The sequence below is a fragment of the Antechinus flavipes genome, chromosome 1 (assembly GCF_016432865.1).
Source record: "Antechinus flavipes isolate AdamAnt ecotype Samford, QLD, Australia chromosome 1, AdamAnt_v2, whole genome shotgun sequence".
In the NCBI taxonomy this organism is placed as follows: Eukaryota; Metazoa; Chordata; class Mammalia; order Dasyuromorphia; family Dasyuridae; genus Antechinus; species Antechinus flavipes.
In genome coordinates this window covers 284,243,577-284,260,228 of record NC_067398.1, presented here as the reverse complement: position 1 = coordinate 284,260,228, position 16,652 = coordinate 284,243,577, and the positions used below count along the sequence as shown (strand labels likewise).

Genomic DNA, 16,652 nt, shown 5'->3' with positions numbered 1-16,652 from the left:
TCCCTCCAAATCACCATCTGTTTAATGTCTTAGCCACATGAAGAAAATCAATGAACTATTTTCCCCACCCTTTCCCCAAAACCAGTAGGTTAGGCTTTATTAATGTGTCCTAATATCACCTGCTGAAGCAGGAACAATGAAATTTTTTTTGTTGTTGTTTACATCCAAAAAAAGGTGGGGGATAAAAAGGAAACAAAAAATAATCGCATGTATTTGAAGGGGGAAATGATTTTGTACATGGGGTAGAACATTTTAAACTTAAGTGACAAAAAGGATTAACTCCCACATCTATCACCTAAAAAAGTTAGTATGGAACATCCATTCACTCAAAACTTATACTCTTTCCCCCTAAAATGTCACTCAGTAAGAACTATGTTTTGTGGATGTTTAAAAAAATGAGCATTTCTATATCTTCTTAAAATTTTTGCTTTTATCCAAACCAAAACAATGCTCTCTTTCCAGTATTGTAATGAACTTAGTCGGTTTACAAGTGTTCAACACTTACTTTTTAGAAAGTCTATTCTGATTGGCTGAGCTAATGTCGGTGACATCAGCCAACTTACTTTTGATTGGAAGGCTCGTTGCTGGGACTGTAGCAGTTGCAGCAAGGCATTTAACTGCTTACTGACCGGAAATGGAAATCTAAATTATGGTTGTTACAGGGACGCAACTCACTGATTGCGTTCGGTGTTACCAAAACACTCCTTTCGAATGGCACCCGGTCTAGCAAAAGGAAAAACAATCTAGAGAAAAACTCCAAGCTGGCCGAGACAGAGTCCTAGACTTATCTCCCATCCCCCACCCCCATCCCCTGGTCATTACCCTTTTAAGCGTCAGGTTGAAGGGCTGTAGCGGTAGCACGAGGCATTGAAATGGAACTGTCAGATTGGCCACACGCCTCAGTTATAGACGTACCCTCTCCTCCAAAAGGCCATTCTGACTGGCAGGGGGAGAAAGTAAACAGAGTTGAATCACCCTTCTCACTGGCCAATTGGAAAGGGTTTGGATTGTGACGTGATGGGATTCTGCGAAATTGTTACTGAGCAAGAGAATGCCGGAACAGTGAGGACCGGCTGGAGGGGGAAAATGGATCGGGTTGTGCACTGTGGCAAAAGTATTTCTTAGACCTAGATTTTTTCCTGCTATCTCCAAACGGTTTTTTTGCTTGGTCTGGGTGAATGCGTTGAGAAATCTAATGAAGAAAATTAGACAGCTGGGGATTACGGAGCCCCGTTTCTGCATTTTTTAAAAGCTCTTACCCCTCCCGGAACGTCTTGAGTTCTATTTCCCCCCCATAGAAATCATAACTTGAAATCGCCACGTGTGGCATCTTTCCAAGACAACCTTATTATTAGAGTCCGTTGCGCTTGTTTGTTGGGATTTATTGGAAAACTGGAGGGGCCCGCTAGTCCCAGGTAAGGGAGGGCTTTGGGAGAGTGAGAAAGCCCCCCACCGTAGCCCCGGGTTGTGGATGCTGCGTTTGGAGTCACTGGTTGTTACGTAAAGATGAGGGGTTGAGGTCGACTTATTGCGCGGATTCCAAAGCGCACTGCTTTCTCCTCCCCGCCCCCTTGGCTCCGCGATCTCGCTCGTCTAGGGAGAGAGGACGAGCTGATTGATCGGAGGGGGAAAAGAGGGAGAAAATAATAAGTCAAATAATAATAATAATAATAATAAAAACAGCAAGCAAAGTCCAGGAGGTGCGACTGGAGGGGGGGAAAGTTGGTGTTGCTGGACTTGGGTACCTTCTGCTCCTCCCTGCGCCCTCTGGCCCGCACCATGTCCGCAGCCGCCTACATGGACTTCGTGGCTGCTCAGTGCCTGGTTTCTATTTCCAACCGTGCTGCGGAGCCGGAGCACGGGGCCGCCGAGGCGGAGAGGCTGAAGATGCCAGAGCGAGAAGGGACAAAGGAGCACGGTGACCCCGGGGATACATGGAAAGATTACTGCACTTTGGTCACCATCGCCAAAAGCTTGTTGGACCTTAACAAATACCGACCTTTGGCGACCCCTTCCCTCTGCAGTGACAGTGTCGAAAGCCCCGATGAGGACCTGGGATCCGACAGCGACGTGACCACCGAATCTGGGTCGAGCCCTTCCCACAGCCCCGAGGAAAGACAGGATTCTGGTGGGGTGCCCGGGTCTCTCTCCCTCCTCCACCCTGGAGTGTCTGCAAAAGGGAAACTAGCCTCTGAAAAGAGACACAAGTGTCCATACAGTGGATGTGGCAAAGTCTATGGAAAATCCTCCCATCTAAAAGCCCATTACAGAGTGCATACAGGTTAGCGGTGGTCTCTCACTTAACTGAAGGTGCTGTTGGGGTTAACTGTTTGCGTGCCAGCCTCTGGCCGTATGCAACATTGGTGGTAGTAAAGGACGCTGCACTTTTCCTTAAAGGTTTCAAATTTTGGAGAGGAAAAGAGAGAAACAAATTGAATAAGATAGTTTGTGCTATTTTGAACTCTTTAAAATAATTTAACTGTTTAATTTTTAAACTTTTCTCCTCCCTGCTTTGAGTTTATTTTACTGTTTTTTTCACCCTGTTGAAAAATCCTAAAATGAAACTTTTTAAATGAGAGCCCACCTTTTAAAAGTATGGCACATTATTAAAACCTCATATACAGATTGTTGAGTGCCAAGGGCATTAAAAAAGCTTGTGAAGTGGTTTTCCAGTTGCGTAGATTGTTAGACTCACCCCTAATTCCCACTCCCCCCTTCTTCTCTTTTCTTTTCCCCTTTTCTCTCCCTTTTCTCCATCTTTCCCTCTCTCCTGTCTTACTCCCAAGACTCCTCACATCCCTACAACTGGAGTATCCTGCCTGGATAGGTAAATTCAGAAAGGCAGTCGAATAGCATCTTTCACCTCTTCACCTTTCCCCTTATGGAATTGGAGTAAATCAGACAAAATCGAAGGTTTAATAGACAGCTGTTTGTGAGAGGATGTACCTCTCGTTAGCTTTTTGTTGGTTACTTTTCTGGGCTTGCCAAGATGGCTTTAAATTTGGCCAAGAGTCCCAGGAGAGGTTTAAAATAACACTGCTTAAAGCAGCAGAGCATTTTGCCTAAATGATGGACAAGCCAACTACATTGCTGGTTAACTCCTTACCAAATCAGATATATGTATTAATTCTCCTTATTCAGTTATGTGTGTCACTCCTACCCATGAGCCAAGCAGTGAGACTCAGGGTGTGGTTCATTTCAGAGGTCCTGACTAATGAATGTTAAGAGACTCTGATTAGAAACAGTGTTGAACTGTGCTCTTAGGCAAAAGGAAATGAAAATGGAATAAAGAACTGGATCATTGATAGTGAGAAAACAGACATCTGCAGTATAAAATTCTCCTTGAGAGACTTACAAGTCCCTTAATGAGCCAAATCTGGCTGTTAGACAAACACACCAGGGAAAAGTTCTAAAACCTTAATACTATGAGACTTTAATCCACCATCTTTCGAGGGCCCAGTTACACCTGCTGTTCTGATAAAACAGGTTCCTGGCCACTGAGAAATCACCCTTTGCTAGTCACTATTAGCATGATACTTTTTAGAAGACTTAGCTATGGTATGGAAGAAAGCATTTAATAGACCTTTTTTGAGGCAGTAAATGGAAAGTGTGAAGATAATGTTTTCACTCTTCAGTTTTAGAATGGGAATAGGTTGGAGGGGGAGGGAGATTTGCTTTTGGTTTGGCATTTTTAAAAATTGTTTTCAAAGAAAAGGCAAGTTACTGCTATTCATATTTTCATGGTAAAGCTCCCCACCCCCACCCAATGTTACAGCTTGTTACCTAAGGTTTAAAACTTGGTTTTTCTTAATTTAAATAACTGGATGAGTTTAGGTTTGATCATTGCATCACAGGACTGTACTGGCCAGAGGAGGTTATCGGCCAGCAGCTGTTTATATTGTCTTTCTCAGGCCTGTTCCCTGGTAGGCAGGAGTCCACAACATTATTGACTGCCACTTTTAACAGTCTGAAGAGAGAATGAACTCAAAGGTCGACATTCCCCATCTGGACAGCCCCCATTGGGTCAAGTGGGAGAGTGAGAAGAGGCATTTTTGTTGCTTCCTAAGACTTAAAATAAGAGCATAAGAATTCCCATCTCTGGGACTCTAGGTGGAGAGTGGTACTTACAGTTTCTTCAGAAATGGTTACTCCCTGAGTCTGTATGCAGCCATTCAATTAGCCATGAAACTTACACCTCAAGCTACCTCAATAGGATGTTTTGCATAGTGAAAATTGAGAAACTCTTAATCCCAGGATATGTATATATGTGTATGAATGTATAATATGTATATCTATACACATAAATACCCATACACATATACACACATATGTATATACATATAAGTAAATCTGGTGACAACTATTTTAAATTCTCCTTTAAAAATTATAAACATGGTGATTGCAGGTACCTTGTTTATAATCTGCAGGCCTATAATCCTAATGTAATAGTTGAATGGGCCCATTGGCCCATATAAATGGAAAGTGGAAGCCCACTGCAGGAAGCAGATTTAAAGATACCATATGTAAGGGTCCTTGTAGGAACCAAAGGCATTTTTGGTGGCAAACTCCCCCAAAGTTTTAAATGCACTTTCAAACTAAAATTATCTGTTAAATTCCTCAGTCTTTTTGTTCTCTCTTCTTCACAGATTATCTAAGAATTGTAGTTTTTGTTGGCTCTAGATTCTGAAAAAAAGAAATTAAATACATAATAATGGCCTACAAACTACGAGACTAGAGGAAATTCTTCACAATCTCTGCAAGTTCCAAAAACTATGTCCCCAGCTCTACCTATCACCCATATTTCAAGAACTATGTTGCACTCCAAATACTGATCTGGTCCAGCTACACCAGTAGTGGCGTTGGAAGGTTCATCTTTCTAGTTTCATTTGTATAAAAGGGGAGAGTTTATCTCACACACAAACACATACACACATACACACACATGATTTTGAGTAAAAGGGCTTGGATTTGAATCCCAATCCCAGGTCTGTTATTTCCAACTCCTATGACCTTGGGTCAACCCTTTAGACCTCAACGTCCTCTTCAGAATGAGAAGACTAGTTAATATCAAAAATCCCTTCTACTTCTAAGTCTATAATCTTGTGATTAGAATATATATATATATATATATATATAGTATGTATACATTTACATATTTATATATACACACACATATATCTATGTGAGAAATATTTTTATGTGAAGATATGTACATGTATCTCTTGTTATTCAGTTGTCTGAATGATGTTTAACTCTTTGTGATCCTGTTTGGGATTTTCTTGGCAAAGATACTTTTAGCTAATAAGTGTCCAAGGCTAGATTTGAACTCGGGAAGATAAGTCTTCCTGACTCCAGGCTGGCTGTATCCATTGCACCACCTAATTATTCCATGTGTATATTAAGTAGTACATATATGTTTTATGTGTGCCCTATTATTATTCATATGCATAATTTTTGTGTAGGAAAGTATGTATATGTGTGTATGTGTACACATGCATGCAATGCAATATACATATATATGTATACATACTCATAATGATTCAAGCCTAAGCCTGCACATGATTTCCTATACAAATAAATATATATAGCATTAGGTATGATATAAGTATATATGCACACCTTGTTTACATCCTAATATAGGAGCATACATTTAGAGCTAATTGTGTCCTTAGAAACCATCTAGCCTCATTTTACAGGAGAGGAGACTGAGGTCTAGAGCCATGACATGACTTGGCCAAAGTCACAGACCTAGGATTGAAGGCCTGGCCCTCTGATCCCATATCTACATACACATCTGTACATGTGTATAGTATCTTTACAGCATATATATGTATGTGCCATTGAGTTTGGAATCAGACCTCACAATCCTAACTCTGTCCTTTACCATCAGTGTGACCTTGATAAATGACATAACCTCTCTCAATCTCAGTTTCTTTATCTGTATAATAAAGCCTCTGGGCTCCTCCTCCTAAATTTATGGTTCTGGGAGATACTTAAATCTCAATTTGAAGTAAACATTGTCCCATACAGTCTGGCCTGGTGGTCAGCTCAGAGGGGCATTTGCAATTTTAAGGATGGCTGCTGTTTCCTTCCCTTTTTATTTATGCTTTATCATTGCTAGTGCACTCAACCAAGATTTCTAGAAGGCAGTTTGGCCACATTAAAAAAAAGTATATAAGCCTGATCCTGGTTGAGTTACAGTTTCTTGAAAATGTTAATTCAGTTACCTGTTTCTATCTCTTCCTCTTCTCTTTTCTCTCCTCCCTAGCACTTTCAAGGCAACAAATATTAACTACCTTTTGTGCTGGGGCACTGAGAATTGAAGTTCCAAAACAGAAAGGGTTTACCCTCAAGAAGCTTGTATTTTACTAGGGAATATGTATAACAGATATTTTGTTTACCCCAGCAAAGGAAAACAAAAATACAGAGCAATTTCAAGATGGGGAGAGAATAAATGTCTCTAAGGATTTGGAAAGGACTCCGATAGGAAAAAGAATCTGATAGGATCTGAGCTATATCCTAAAAGAAGCCAGTGATTTCTTATCTACTTGTTCCATGAAAAATACTGTAGTTATTTGATTGAATGTTACTGACCAAGACCTGAAGAGTCATTTGAATAGAGCTATTACTTTAAGCAGGAGTCAAAATCCTTAAAGAATATGACTCTCCTCAATTCTTGGCCCCAGATTTTGGGCATTCATTTTATTTTCCTCAATAGTATTTTCCTGATTACACATAAAGATAGTTTTCACCATTCATTTTTGTAAGATTTTTGTGTTCCAATTTTTTTTCTCTCCTTTCCCTCCTTTCCCCTTCCTAAAGACAGCCAACAATCTGAAACAAGTTACATGGGCATTCACTTTAAAGAAAGCCTTTGGGAATCATTGTCTGCCAAGGTGCCCTTCTTTTAATAACAAAGATGATCTCAATCCTTCTTAAGGATGAACACATAGTGCCTTATATTCAGCCAGTGCACAATAAATGTTTCCTGACTCAAAAGGCCATCTTCCCTCTTGCATCTAGACAGTTGCTTGAGGGACTATCAGAAGATCTGGGTTTAAATTGGATCCCCAATGCTTTTTGCTTGTATGACCTTGAGAAGTCTCACTTAATGGGTTCGGTTGGGGAGGAGGTCCCTTCTAGCTCTTAATCTATAAGTCTTTGACTTTCAGACCTTATGTTTCTTATGCCAGCCCTCAGTATCTCATTATTATGATTTTATCTAAATTGTACTATTATGTCTTGGGAAAATCCTGAAGCTGAACAGAGGGCTTTATTGTTCAGTCATTTTTAGTCATGTCCAATTCTTTGTGATCCTGTAAGGAGTTTTCTTTTCAAAGATAGCAAAGTGGCTTTCCCTTTTCTGCTCCATTGCATTAGGCAGACAGAGTTAAATGACTTGTTCAGGGTCACACAGCTAATAAGTATCTGAGACTGAAATTGAACTCAGGTCTTTCTGACACTATCCACTGCCAGGTAATCCACTGCCACTTAGCTGCCAGGTCATTCCTAACCTTTGCATTGTTATGTAAAGCTCCTTGGGAAAAAAATAAAAGTTGACATTAGTGAAATAGAACAAGAGACTGCAGCAGGCATCAGGCTGCAAAGGAAAACAATTGGCCAGCAAGTACAAAGTAATGGTTACCTACAGGATTTCTGCTTTCCCTGCTAAGCTTTAGGTTTGGAGCTTAAATACAATTGATTGTGTAATCAGCCTTGCAAAACATACCTAAGGGCCTGATGATTTAGAGAAGGTTAGGTTTTGATGTTGAATCTCACATGCCAAAGACAGATGACCAAAAAAAGGGAAAAGACCAGCAACTGCTACATATGAAGTTCTAGGATGTCTGTTCCATCTCCAAGGCAGGAACAGTTGTACCCTGAAGTGGGGATTTCAAGGAGGCCTTGTCTGTTTTGCTCTAGTAATTCCAAGCAAAAAGGCCAGAATGGGATGGGGAAAGAGGGAAGAAGGAAAGGGTGGAATTCTGAGCCAAGAAAGACTACTGTCTAAACCTCATGGTCAATGCAAGCAGCTAGTAACTATTTTCACTTAATCCTATGTCTGCCATGCCAAGGACAAAGTGATTTCTGCCTAAATTCCTCAGTAAGATTATTTCCCTTCTCAAAATAGTTATAGAAAGAGGAAAAAGTACAATTGTTGGGGGACTTGGAAAGTGGGGGAAGGTAAGATCTTTATTAATCAAATAATGGGGAAAAGTAAAAAGTTGAAAAGATCAACACATTTCAAGTCATTAGTCCTAAGTTTGTATATCTATCACTACCTATGATCTTGGACTTGTCCTCAGTTCTGCATCTGTAAAATGAAGGGATTGGACTATTTATTAAAATGGAGACTGGGTTGCCTCAAGAATTGGTGGGTTTCCCCTTCTTTGACTTCAAGCACACGTAGCCTGAACATTGACTTGTCAAGTATGTGATTCCTTTAATGTATAGTTCAACTATATGACTGTATGAACTAGATGACCACTGATATCCCAACTTTCAGATTCTATTATTCTGGGACCAGATTATGTCTAAGATCTCTTCCAAACTTATATCCATGATCCTGTATAGGAATTAAAGATTTGCTCACAGCAACCCTTTAAAGTACATTGGTGTATTGTATAACACCCATTTCAATTCAGGCACATTAGAGGAAGAATTGTAACCTGAGGAGAGTAGATTTTTGGCCTTCTAAAATGAGTTATCCATTAGATTTATAGTCTATGTTAAATACTATAGACATATTCTAAGAACTAATATTTCCATAATATCTGTGGGAAATTCCCAGATGGTATTATATATTATATTTTGGGAAAAGAGGGTCTTCCTGAGTAGTTTCATCAGGGGTAGGTGGGGCTAGGAGAAATGGCCAGATTTCTCAGCATTATCTGTTTTTTCAGGAATCCTTAAAAAGAACATGGCAGGCCTTGCAATGAAGTTGTGTTCTAATTTGTCAATTTGATTACTGGTATTAGTTATTAGCATTCTGGGTGGAATAAGTTCCATGTCCAGTAATCATTTCATCCCCCAGTTACCACAACTCCTAAAGCCCAACCCTTGTCTAATATTTCCCTAGCAAGCTTCTCAAGATAATGTACATAAACAACCTAGTCAACAAAAACTGCTCAAATGTGAATATTCTGTTCTAACTTATGCTGAATAGACTTTGAGACCATAAATCCTCACTGAGTTGATCATTGTGCTATGAACTACAAGCCCAATAAGCATGAAAAAAAGGAAAGGAGCAAAACTCTGAACCTTGAGCATCTTGAGCTTCACACTACCACCCTGTTCTGTTTTCTTCTTTGAAACAACTGTCGTCTCAGTTCTGTGCCCAATTTTCAGCCCTGAGGACCAGATTTAACTTGGGCTATTTTCTATCCACTTCTATGGTAATAGGTTGGTAGAGAGTAATAGAATTTTTGGTTGGAAAGAATTTTGATAGCCACCTAAGCTATTACCTTCTCTGAAGGTAGCTTCAGAGGAAAAAAGGGACCTACTGAGACATATGGAAATTTGTTGTTTTGGTAAAAAAAACATTCCTGAAAAAGATTCCATAAGGACCTGAAATAGACTAGTTCAATCCAAGGTTTAACACCTTGGCCTTAAACCACCTCCTGTCAACTGGATGAAAATGGTGATAGTTCAGCAGAAGGCTACCACCATAGGCCTGGTGGCCCCTGACCTCTTGGTATTTGGGCATTCCCTCAAATGTCCTTTGGCAAACCTCACTGGAACAACCGCCTTTTTTTTTTTTTTCTGACCCCACCCTTCCTGAGGGCTTTTATTACATCAGAATGTTCTTAATGCCATTTGACTGATGAAGGCAGAGTCCATTAGGATGCCATTTTAAGCATTTCTTTTTTTCATGTTTATGTTTAATGCTAGCCTCAACCTTTTCCCTCCAGCAAATCACTGGAGCAAATGAGAAGTTGGTGCATTCTGACCTTTAGAGTTGGCGTTTCCCACTGAGAGAACTCATAAGGAAAGGAGAAACATATATTTTTCTCCTCCAGTAGTGAAAGCTACTTATTTCTATTTGCAAGTCAGGTGTATGCATGTGCCATGTGACCAGGAGTCCTTTTTCCTAAGCCTAATGGTAAGACTATTGGAAATCGGATGTGGCATGTGGGAAAAGGGAACCTGAGATTGGAGTTCTAAGGATGTTGGACATTGTTTCTAGCATATCCATTAAGATCACTATCCATGATTAAGCAGCCTTTCTGCTTCTGGATAAAACTGAGAATAACAGGACATTTGGACAACAGAATGGAATGTCTTTGAATAATCATATTAAACCTTTATGGTGATTGACAAAGTAAATATATAAAATCCAAAGCAAATTTAAGAATGATCTTTTTAAAAAATGTGGTGGGAGAGAAATGTTGGTTTTATAGAAGAAACAAACTCTGAAATGTTGGGTCATCTTATTTATTTTTTTTTTTTTGTTAAGACAAATATGAGCAAATGTTGATCTAGGTCCTACTTTCTTCACCTCTGGCTTATACAGGCAGACCCCTGAGAGAGAAAGCTCCTGCCAAGTGTGCCAATGAGGCAAAAAAAAAAAGCCTAAATGGATGCAGAAATTCAATATAAGATCTCCCTTGCCAAGTCTGGCTTCTCAGGAATTAATGCCATGTCAGACACTAGCTGTGTGACAATGGGCAAGTAACTTAACCTCTCTGGACCTCATAAAATTGGAGTTGGGTTAAATGGCCTCAAAGGTCCCTTTCTTTTAAATCTATGATCCTATAATCATTGTAAGCCTCTGCTTTCTCATCTATAAAATGAAGGATTTGGACTTGGTGACTTTTTAAAAAGTAATAACTTTTTATTTTCAAAATACATGCAAAGTATTGGACTACCTGCCATCTAGGGGAAGGGGTGGAGGGAAGGAGGGGATAATTTGGAACAGAAGGCTTTGCATGGATCAATGTTGAAAATTTACCCATTCATATGTTTTGTAAATAAAAAGTTTTAATAAAAAAAATACATGCAAAAATAATTTTCAGCATCCACCCTCGAAAAACCTTGTGTTCCAAATTTTTCTCCCTCCCTTCCTCCTACTCCCTTCCCCTAGATAGCAAGTGATCCAGTATAGATTAAACATGTGCAATTCTTCTAAACATGTTTTCACATTTATCAAGTTGCACAAGAAAAATCAGATTAAAAAAAAGCAAGCAAACAGCCAAAAAAAAGGTGAAAATACTACCACATTCAGTATCCATAGGCATTTTTCTGGATGAGGTGGCTCTTTCCATCACAAGTCTATTGGAATTGGCTTGAATCATTTCATTGTTGAAAAGAGCCAGGACTTGGTAATTTTTAAGGTTCATTCTAGCTTTAAGTCTTTGATTTTGAAAAAGGACTATTGAATAAGAGGGGTAAGATTTAAGTAAGTCATTGCTAAGTTGCTGACATCTTTTCTAGATGAATAGCTTTTTGTAGCAGAGGAGGGCTTTTAGAAAAAAAGCTGCTTTCCTCTTAAGATCTACATATGATGCCCATGGCCACTTGATTTCCTCATATTTTAATTAAGATTTCTGATATTCCAGCCAAAATTTTTAGACAATTTTGATAGACTTTGAAAAATGCTCTTTGGGCAGTATGGAAGGAACAAGTCAGAAAAGACTTAGGGTCCTGTTCTGGCTCTGCTTCACTTTTCTCCATAAAATAAGATTAGACTAATTAGCTTCAAAGTTTTCCTTCTAGCTCTAAATCTATGATCCTGTGATTTGGGATGCCTGAGAGACCTTGGACTAAATAAGGGCTTGCTATAGATAAATCAATGAGCAATAGAAGCATCTGTAATTTTTCCCAGCAGTCTTGGAACTGGACCTATAGGAATCCAGGTTGGATTATCTGGGCTTCCTGCCAATGAGCATGGACCCCACCCTTCTCTCCCAAAACCCAGTTGGATCTGGTCCGAAAGTCAGACAATCATTTCTCTGTTGCTGCTCTTTCTAAGGCTGGCAGGTCAGTGTAATAATGCAATTTTAGGCTTTATCCACTCAATCTTTTCTTCAGCTATTGAGTCTTGTCTCCTTTGAGCAGAACAAAAGCCATATTCTTTCATCCAAAGATAACTCAGTTGTGTGTATATAGATTATTAAAGACTACAAATAATATAGTCCAAGTAGGAAGTAAAATAGAACTTTCCTCTGCGGTCTGTGTAAGAGAGCTAGAGGGAAGAGACATGGAAAGATGGAAAGAATGTGACATTTAGGATTGAGCCCTCTCTAAGGCTGTTTCCTCATCTGCTAAATAAGGGCATTAGAATAGATAAGCCCTGTGGTTCTTCCAAGGTCATAACATTCTGCCATTCAGAATGGTTTAGAACTCTATGCCCCAAGATAATATTTTATCTTTTATTAATATTTTATCCCCAAGGAATAATACTTTAATAGAAAAAGCAATTTTTTGTTTGAAGAGTTGTTTTTTGAGGGCTTATACAGATGGATTCTCCAGAATTCAGTTTCAAAGAAATAAGTAGAACAAATGGATAAGGGTTAGGGATTCTTCTGATCTGAATTTCATAATTTTTTTTTGTTTTTAATTGCCTGGAGATGGATATAAATATCTCATGTTAACATGAGCATTTGTTATCCTATATGCTAATATATATTTATAAAGACTTATAGTATCTGAAACTGAATTATTTATTTAACAGTTTGTATTGGAGTTTAGAAGTAGCTAACCACACTGTATACAATCATAGCACCATAATCATTTTTAGAGGCAAAAACAGCAAATCTCTGTACCTAAAAAAACTCCTAAAAACACATTCAGAGAAACGGCTCAAAGCCCTACACTGACACCATTGTGAGGTATTAGGATTTTTGAGACCATCACTTGTTTGTTTGAATATAAATAATGAAGAGAGAAAGATGCTGGAGAACAGTCTTGTTTTTTCTTTTATTATCAATCTTATTTCCTTATTGTCATTAGTTATAGATGCATGTGTAGTGAAAATCAGTTTCATGTCAGCAGAGGAGAACATGGGTACTATTTCTATGCTAACTTGGTAATTTCTCATGTCCTCCATTGTATTAACAGTCCAGGCTAAAAGCACTGTGGGACAATGCTTCCCCGAATATTCTTCACCATTGTGGATGAGATGTGGTCCTAGTAAAGACTATTGGATCAGTTGTCCTCCTATCTTCCATCTAAGGGGGAAAAGACTACAAGGAATTTCAACCAGAGCTTGGTCATTTGGTATTCATGGTAATGAATGTCAGGCTGTTGAAGGAAGAGACCTAGACTCTTTGGTATGTTATAATAATGGGCTTGAAGTCAGGAAGATCTGAGTTAGAATCCTACCTTAGGCACTTATTACCTCTCTGAGCCTCAGTTTCCTCAGTAAGGAAGAGAGGGAGTTGGACTTTGTGCCCTCTATTGACTTTCTAGATCTATGATTTTGTGAACCTGATCTCATCTTTTCAGCTTATGTTGTAGTGCCAGAGAAACTGAGGTAAGATAGAGATTAGAGAGTTTTAATATTTTATTTGGATTTCTGAGAGGAAGAGAGATTATGCTTAGTTATCTTAGTTTAGTGTCTTAGTTATTTGGGACACTAAGGATATAATCTTATCTATTTTTTTTTTTTTTTTCCTGAGGCAGTTAGGGTTAAATGATTATTTGTCCAGGGTCACATAGCTAGGAAGTTCTTATCTGTATCTCTATAATTTATACCCTATATAGTAATATTTAAAAAATACTTCCTCAGAGACCTGCTTCTATCCATCTCTAATCAAGGGTTATCAATGATCTTGAAAAACTTGAATGCTATATTATAGGAAGGATCCTTAAGTGAAAAAAGTTGGGAAAATATTACTAGCCTTATAAACAAGAGTTTAATCATTTCTTTACTCAACTATTCACCAAACCCAAAGGCCTTAATGCCTATTGCCTGTTGGCTAGCCAACAACTCAGACCTTGACCCTACCCCCCTCACTTCCCGCCCCCCCCCCCCCAGCAGCTGAAAAGTACTCTAGATGATTTTCTTCTTTGCCAAATATTATTCGGAGTAGGTGTCTCAGTCACCTATCTCATTTATACATGTCACAGGTGAAAACAATTTATAATTTAGGTGATTACTAAGAATTATTTTGAACTTACAGTATTCTATATGAAAGGAAAAAAGTTAGCTTTCTTCCTTAATGAACTCAGAAGAAGCTATAATTAGAATCAGGGATTCTTAACCTGATTGTGTGAATAAATATTTTGATAAATATATGTCTATATATAATATTAGATATATAATGAAGACAGTACATATGTAACATGGATAAAATATATTTTCAATTATTCTATGTATCTTATTTTATGCATTCAAAAACACATTTCTGGGAAAGCATCCGTAGATTTCATTAGACAATTACATGGTGCCATGCAGTAATGTGCTGGTAAATGTTTAACAACTGACTTGGGGGTTGGGGGTGTATAGTACACAGTACACTTTTAAGTTTAATGTGCATCATTAACATTTTCTCCATTGATTTCTTAAGTCTAGACAATCAACAAAAAACAATAAAGCAAGCTCTCATTTGCATCTTTGCTGATTTCTAAGGTAAATAGTAACATTGAAATTTCTAAGTGGTTACCAGCAAGATCCACCCCTGAGTCTACGCCACCATAAAAAGTTAAGAACACTGGGGCCCTTCTAGCTGTAAATTCCATGTTTCACTGTCTCTGTGTTTTTTGTTTTTGATACATACATGGTTAAAATATTATCAACTATTTTGGGGCCTCTTACTGTTTTGAGACAGTGGAAAGTAGAAAGAATACAGAAGTTGGAGTACAGAGACCTAGGTTTTTAATTTCAACATTGCCACCAGCTATTTGATGTTGAATAGATCACTTCTGTCTCTCTGTCCCTGTCTCATTGCCCTCGTATGTAAAATGCAGAGCTTTTAAAGATCTCTTGGTCAAGTTTCTTTGATCATCTATAAAATGAAGGGATTGGATTCAGTGATTTAGTAGGAAGAGTGGCTATACTTTCTTGCTGAACTTGGAATCATGAGACCTATCTGAGTTCAAATCCTAACTGACACAATATCTGTGTGATTATGGGCAAGTCACGTAATCTCTGTGGGCCTTGGTTTTCCTCATCTGTAACAAAAAGTAGAGTAAGATGAAGGCACTCTACATATACACACATTCCTATTGATTTCTCATGACTAGCTCTTATCCTCTGTACCTACTCAGCCTTCAAGAGAAGCTAGTTTCTGAAAGACCCACCTTTCTTCTCCTCCTGAAACTTGCTTCCTGAAAAGGGCACACAACTTTCCTTTCAGTTAATAAGCTCATATGTCTGGATCTGGAGATTTGAGAAGCCATCTAATCAAACCTCCCCCATTTTGTAGACAAAGAAATGAGACCCAGAGAGATTATGTGATTTTTCCAAGGTCATTAGAAAGCAAATGGAAGAGATAGTTTTGGAACTCAAATAGATGACTCAGTACTTTTTTCTTTGAGGGAAAAAAAGTTTGGGGGGCAGGATGGGGAACAATATAAATAATAAACAGATGATGAAGTTATTACAGAATTTCTAACTGTTCAACTTTGTCAGATTTGCAAATATGTGGGGATTTGAGCCCAAATCTTTCATAGATTTGGTTAAACTTCTAATCTTATTGGGACCAGCTCTGGGCATCTGCCTCTGGGCAGAATGTTAGCTCTAGTCTTGCCTTTCTTAACATAGATTTTGCTTGGATGGTCACTTCTTTTCTCAATCTTTTCAAAATCTACTCTGCTGATTGTAGTAGTAGGTATGGATGGTAGCCTTAAATTTATGAGATCTTTTTTCTTCCAGGACCTCCAGATGGTTCTTATGGGTTTTCTGTCCAAGTCTGAGTGGCTACTTGCTACCTATAGGATATATTTCTTTAGTTTCATGAGTTTTAGATTCCTCATTTGTAAAATGAGAGCCACATATTAGATGCTATCTAAGGTCCCTAGGTCAGGTTTTAATTTCCCTGAGCTTCAGTTTCTTTTTAAAATAAAGTTGTTGAATCGGATTACCTTTAAATTCTTTCTCCTTTAGAACTATGGTACTTTAATCTTTAAGCTAATTGGTTTGTCAAAAGCAAATTTACTAGCCAGAAGCATCTTTCCTTATTAATGAAAAGCCTTCTACTATTGACCTGTGACCTTAGATTAATGTCTTGATTTTCCCTTGTCTACTCTGCAAATAAGACTGCCAGAGACCACTCTTGAGGATATGCCACATGACCACTCTTTGGTCTGGGGTGGTGTTAAAGAGACACTTCCTCTCGTGTCTCAACAGTTCCTGCTGGAGAGCAGGACTATCTGGTGACAGGAAAAAAAAGACTGCCATGATTCCTCTCCAAGAGTTCTAGAATTCCTATATATATCCCGTAACACAGTTTCTCCCATAGACTGAGCTTCTTAGACTAAATTCTAGCCCTCTGGTAGCCCTCTATCCTTATTATTTTAGGAATTCTCTAATTCAGATTCTGCTTCATCTCCTATCAGTCAGTTAATAGGCAATAAGTACCAAGCACTATGCCAGGTGTTGGGGATGCAAGTACAAAGAATTAAATGATTGCAATTTTAAATGCCAGTTTCATGTTCAGATTATTCCATTATGGTTCATATATATTATCCTGTAAAAAGGGACAATCCTT

The 16,652-nt window shown here is 38.5% G+C and overlaps 1 protein-coding gene across 1 annotated transcript in view; it reads left to right on the top strand.

The window, feature by feature from the left end:
- Nucleotides 1-1,586: 1,586 nt before the first annotated feature.
- The window catches only part of KLF9 (KLF transcription factor 9), a 33,557-nt gene continuing 18,491 nt past the window's right edge, over nucleotides 1,587-16,652 (top strand). The window contains exon 1 of the mRNA XM_051962070.1: nucleotides 1,587-2,281. Within this exon, the coding sequence (XP_051818030.1) occupies nucleotides 1,780-2,281 (502 nt within the window). The 5' untranslated portion in view covers nucleotides 1,587-1,779. The remainder of the gene's footprint in view (nucleotides 2,282-16,652) is intronic.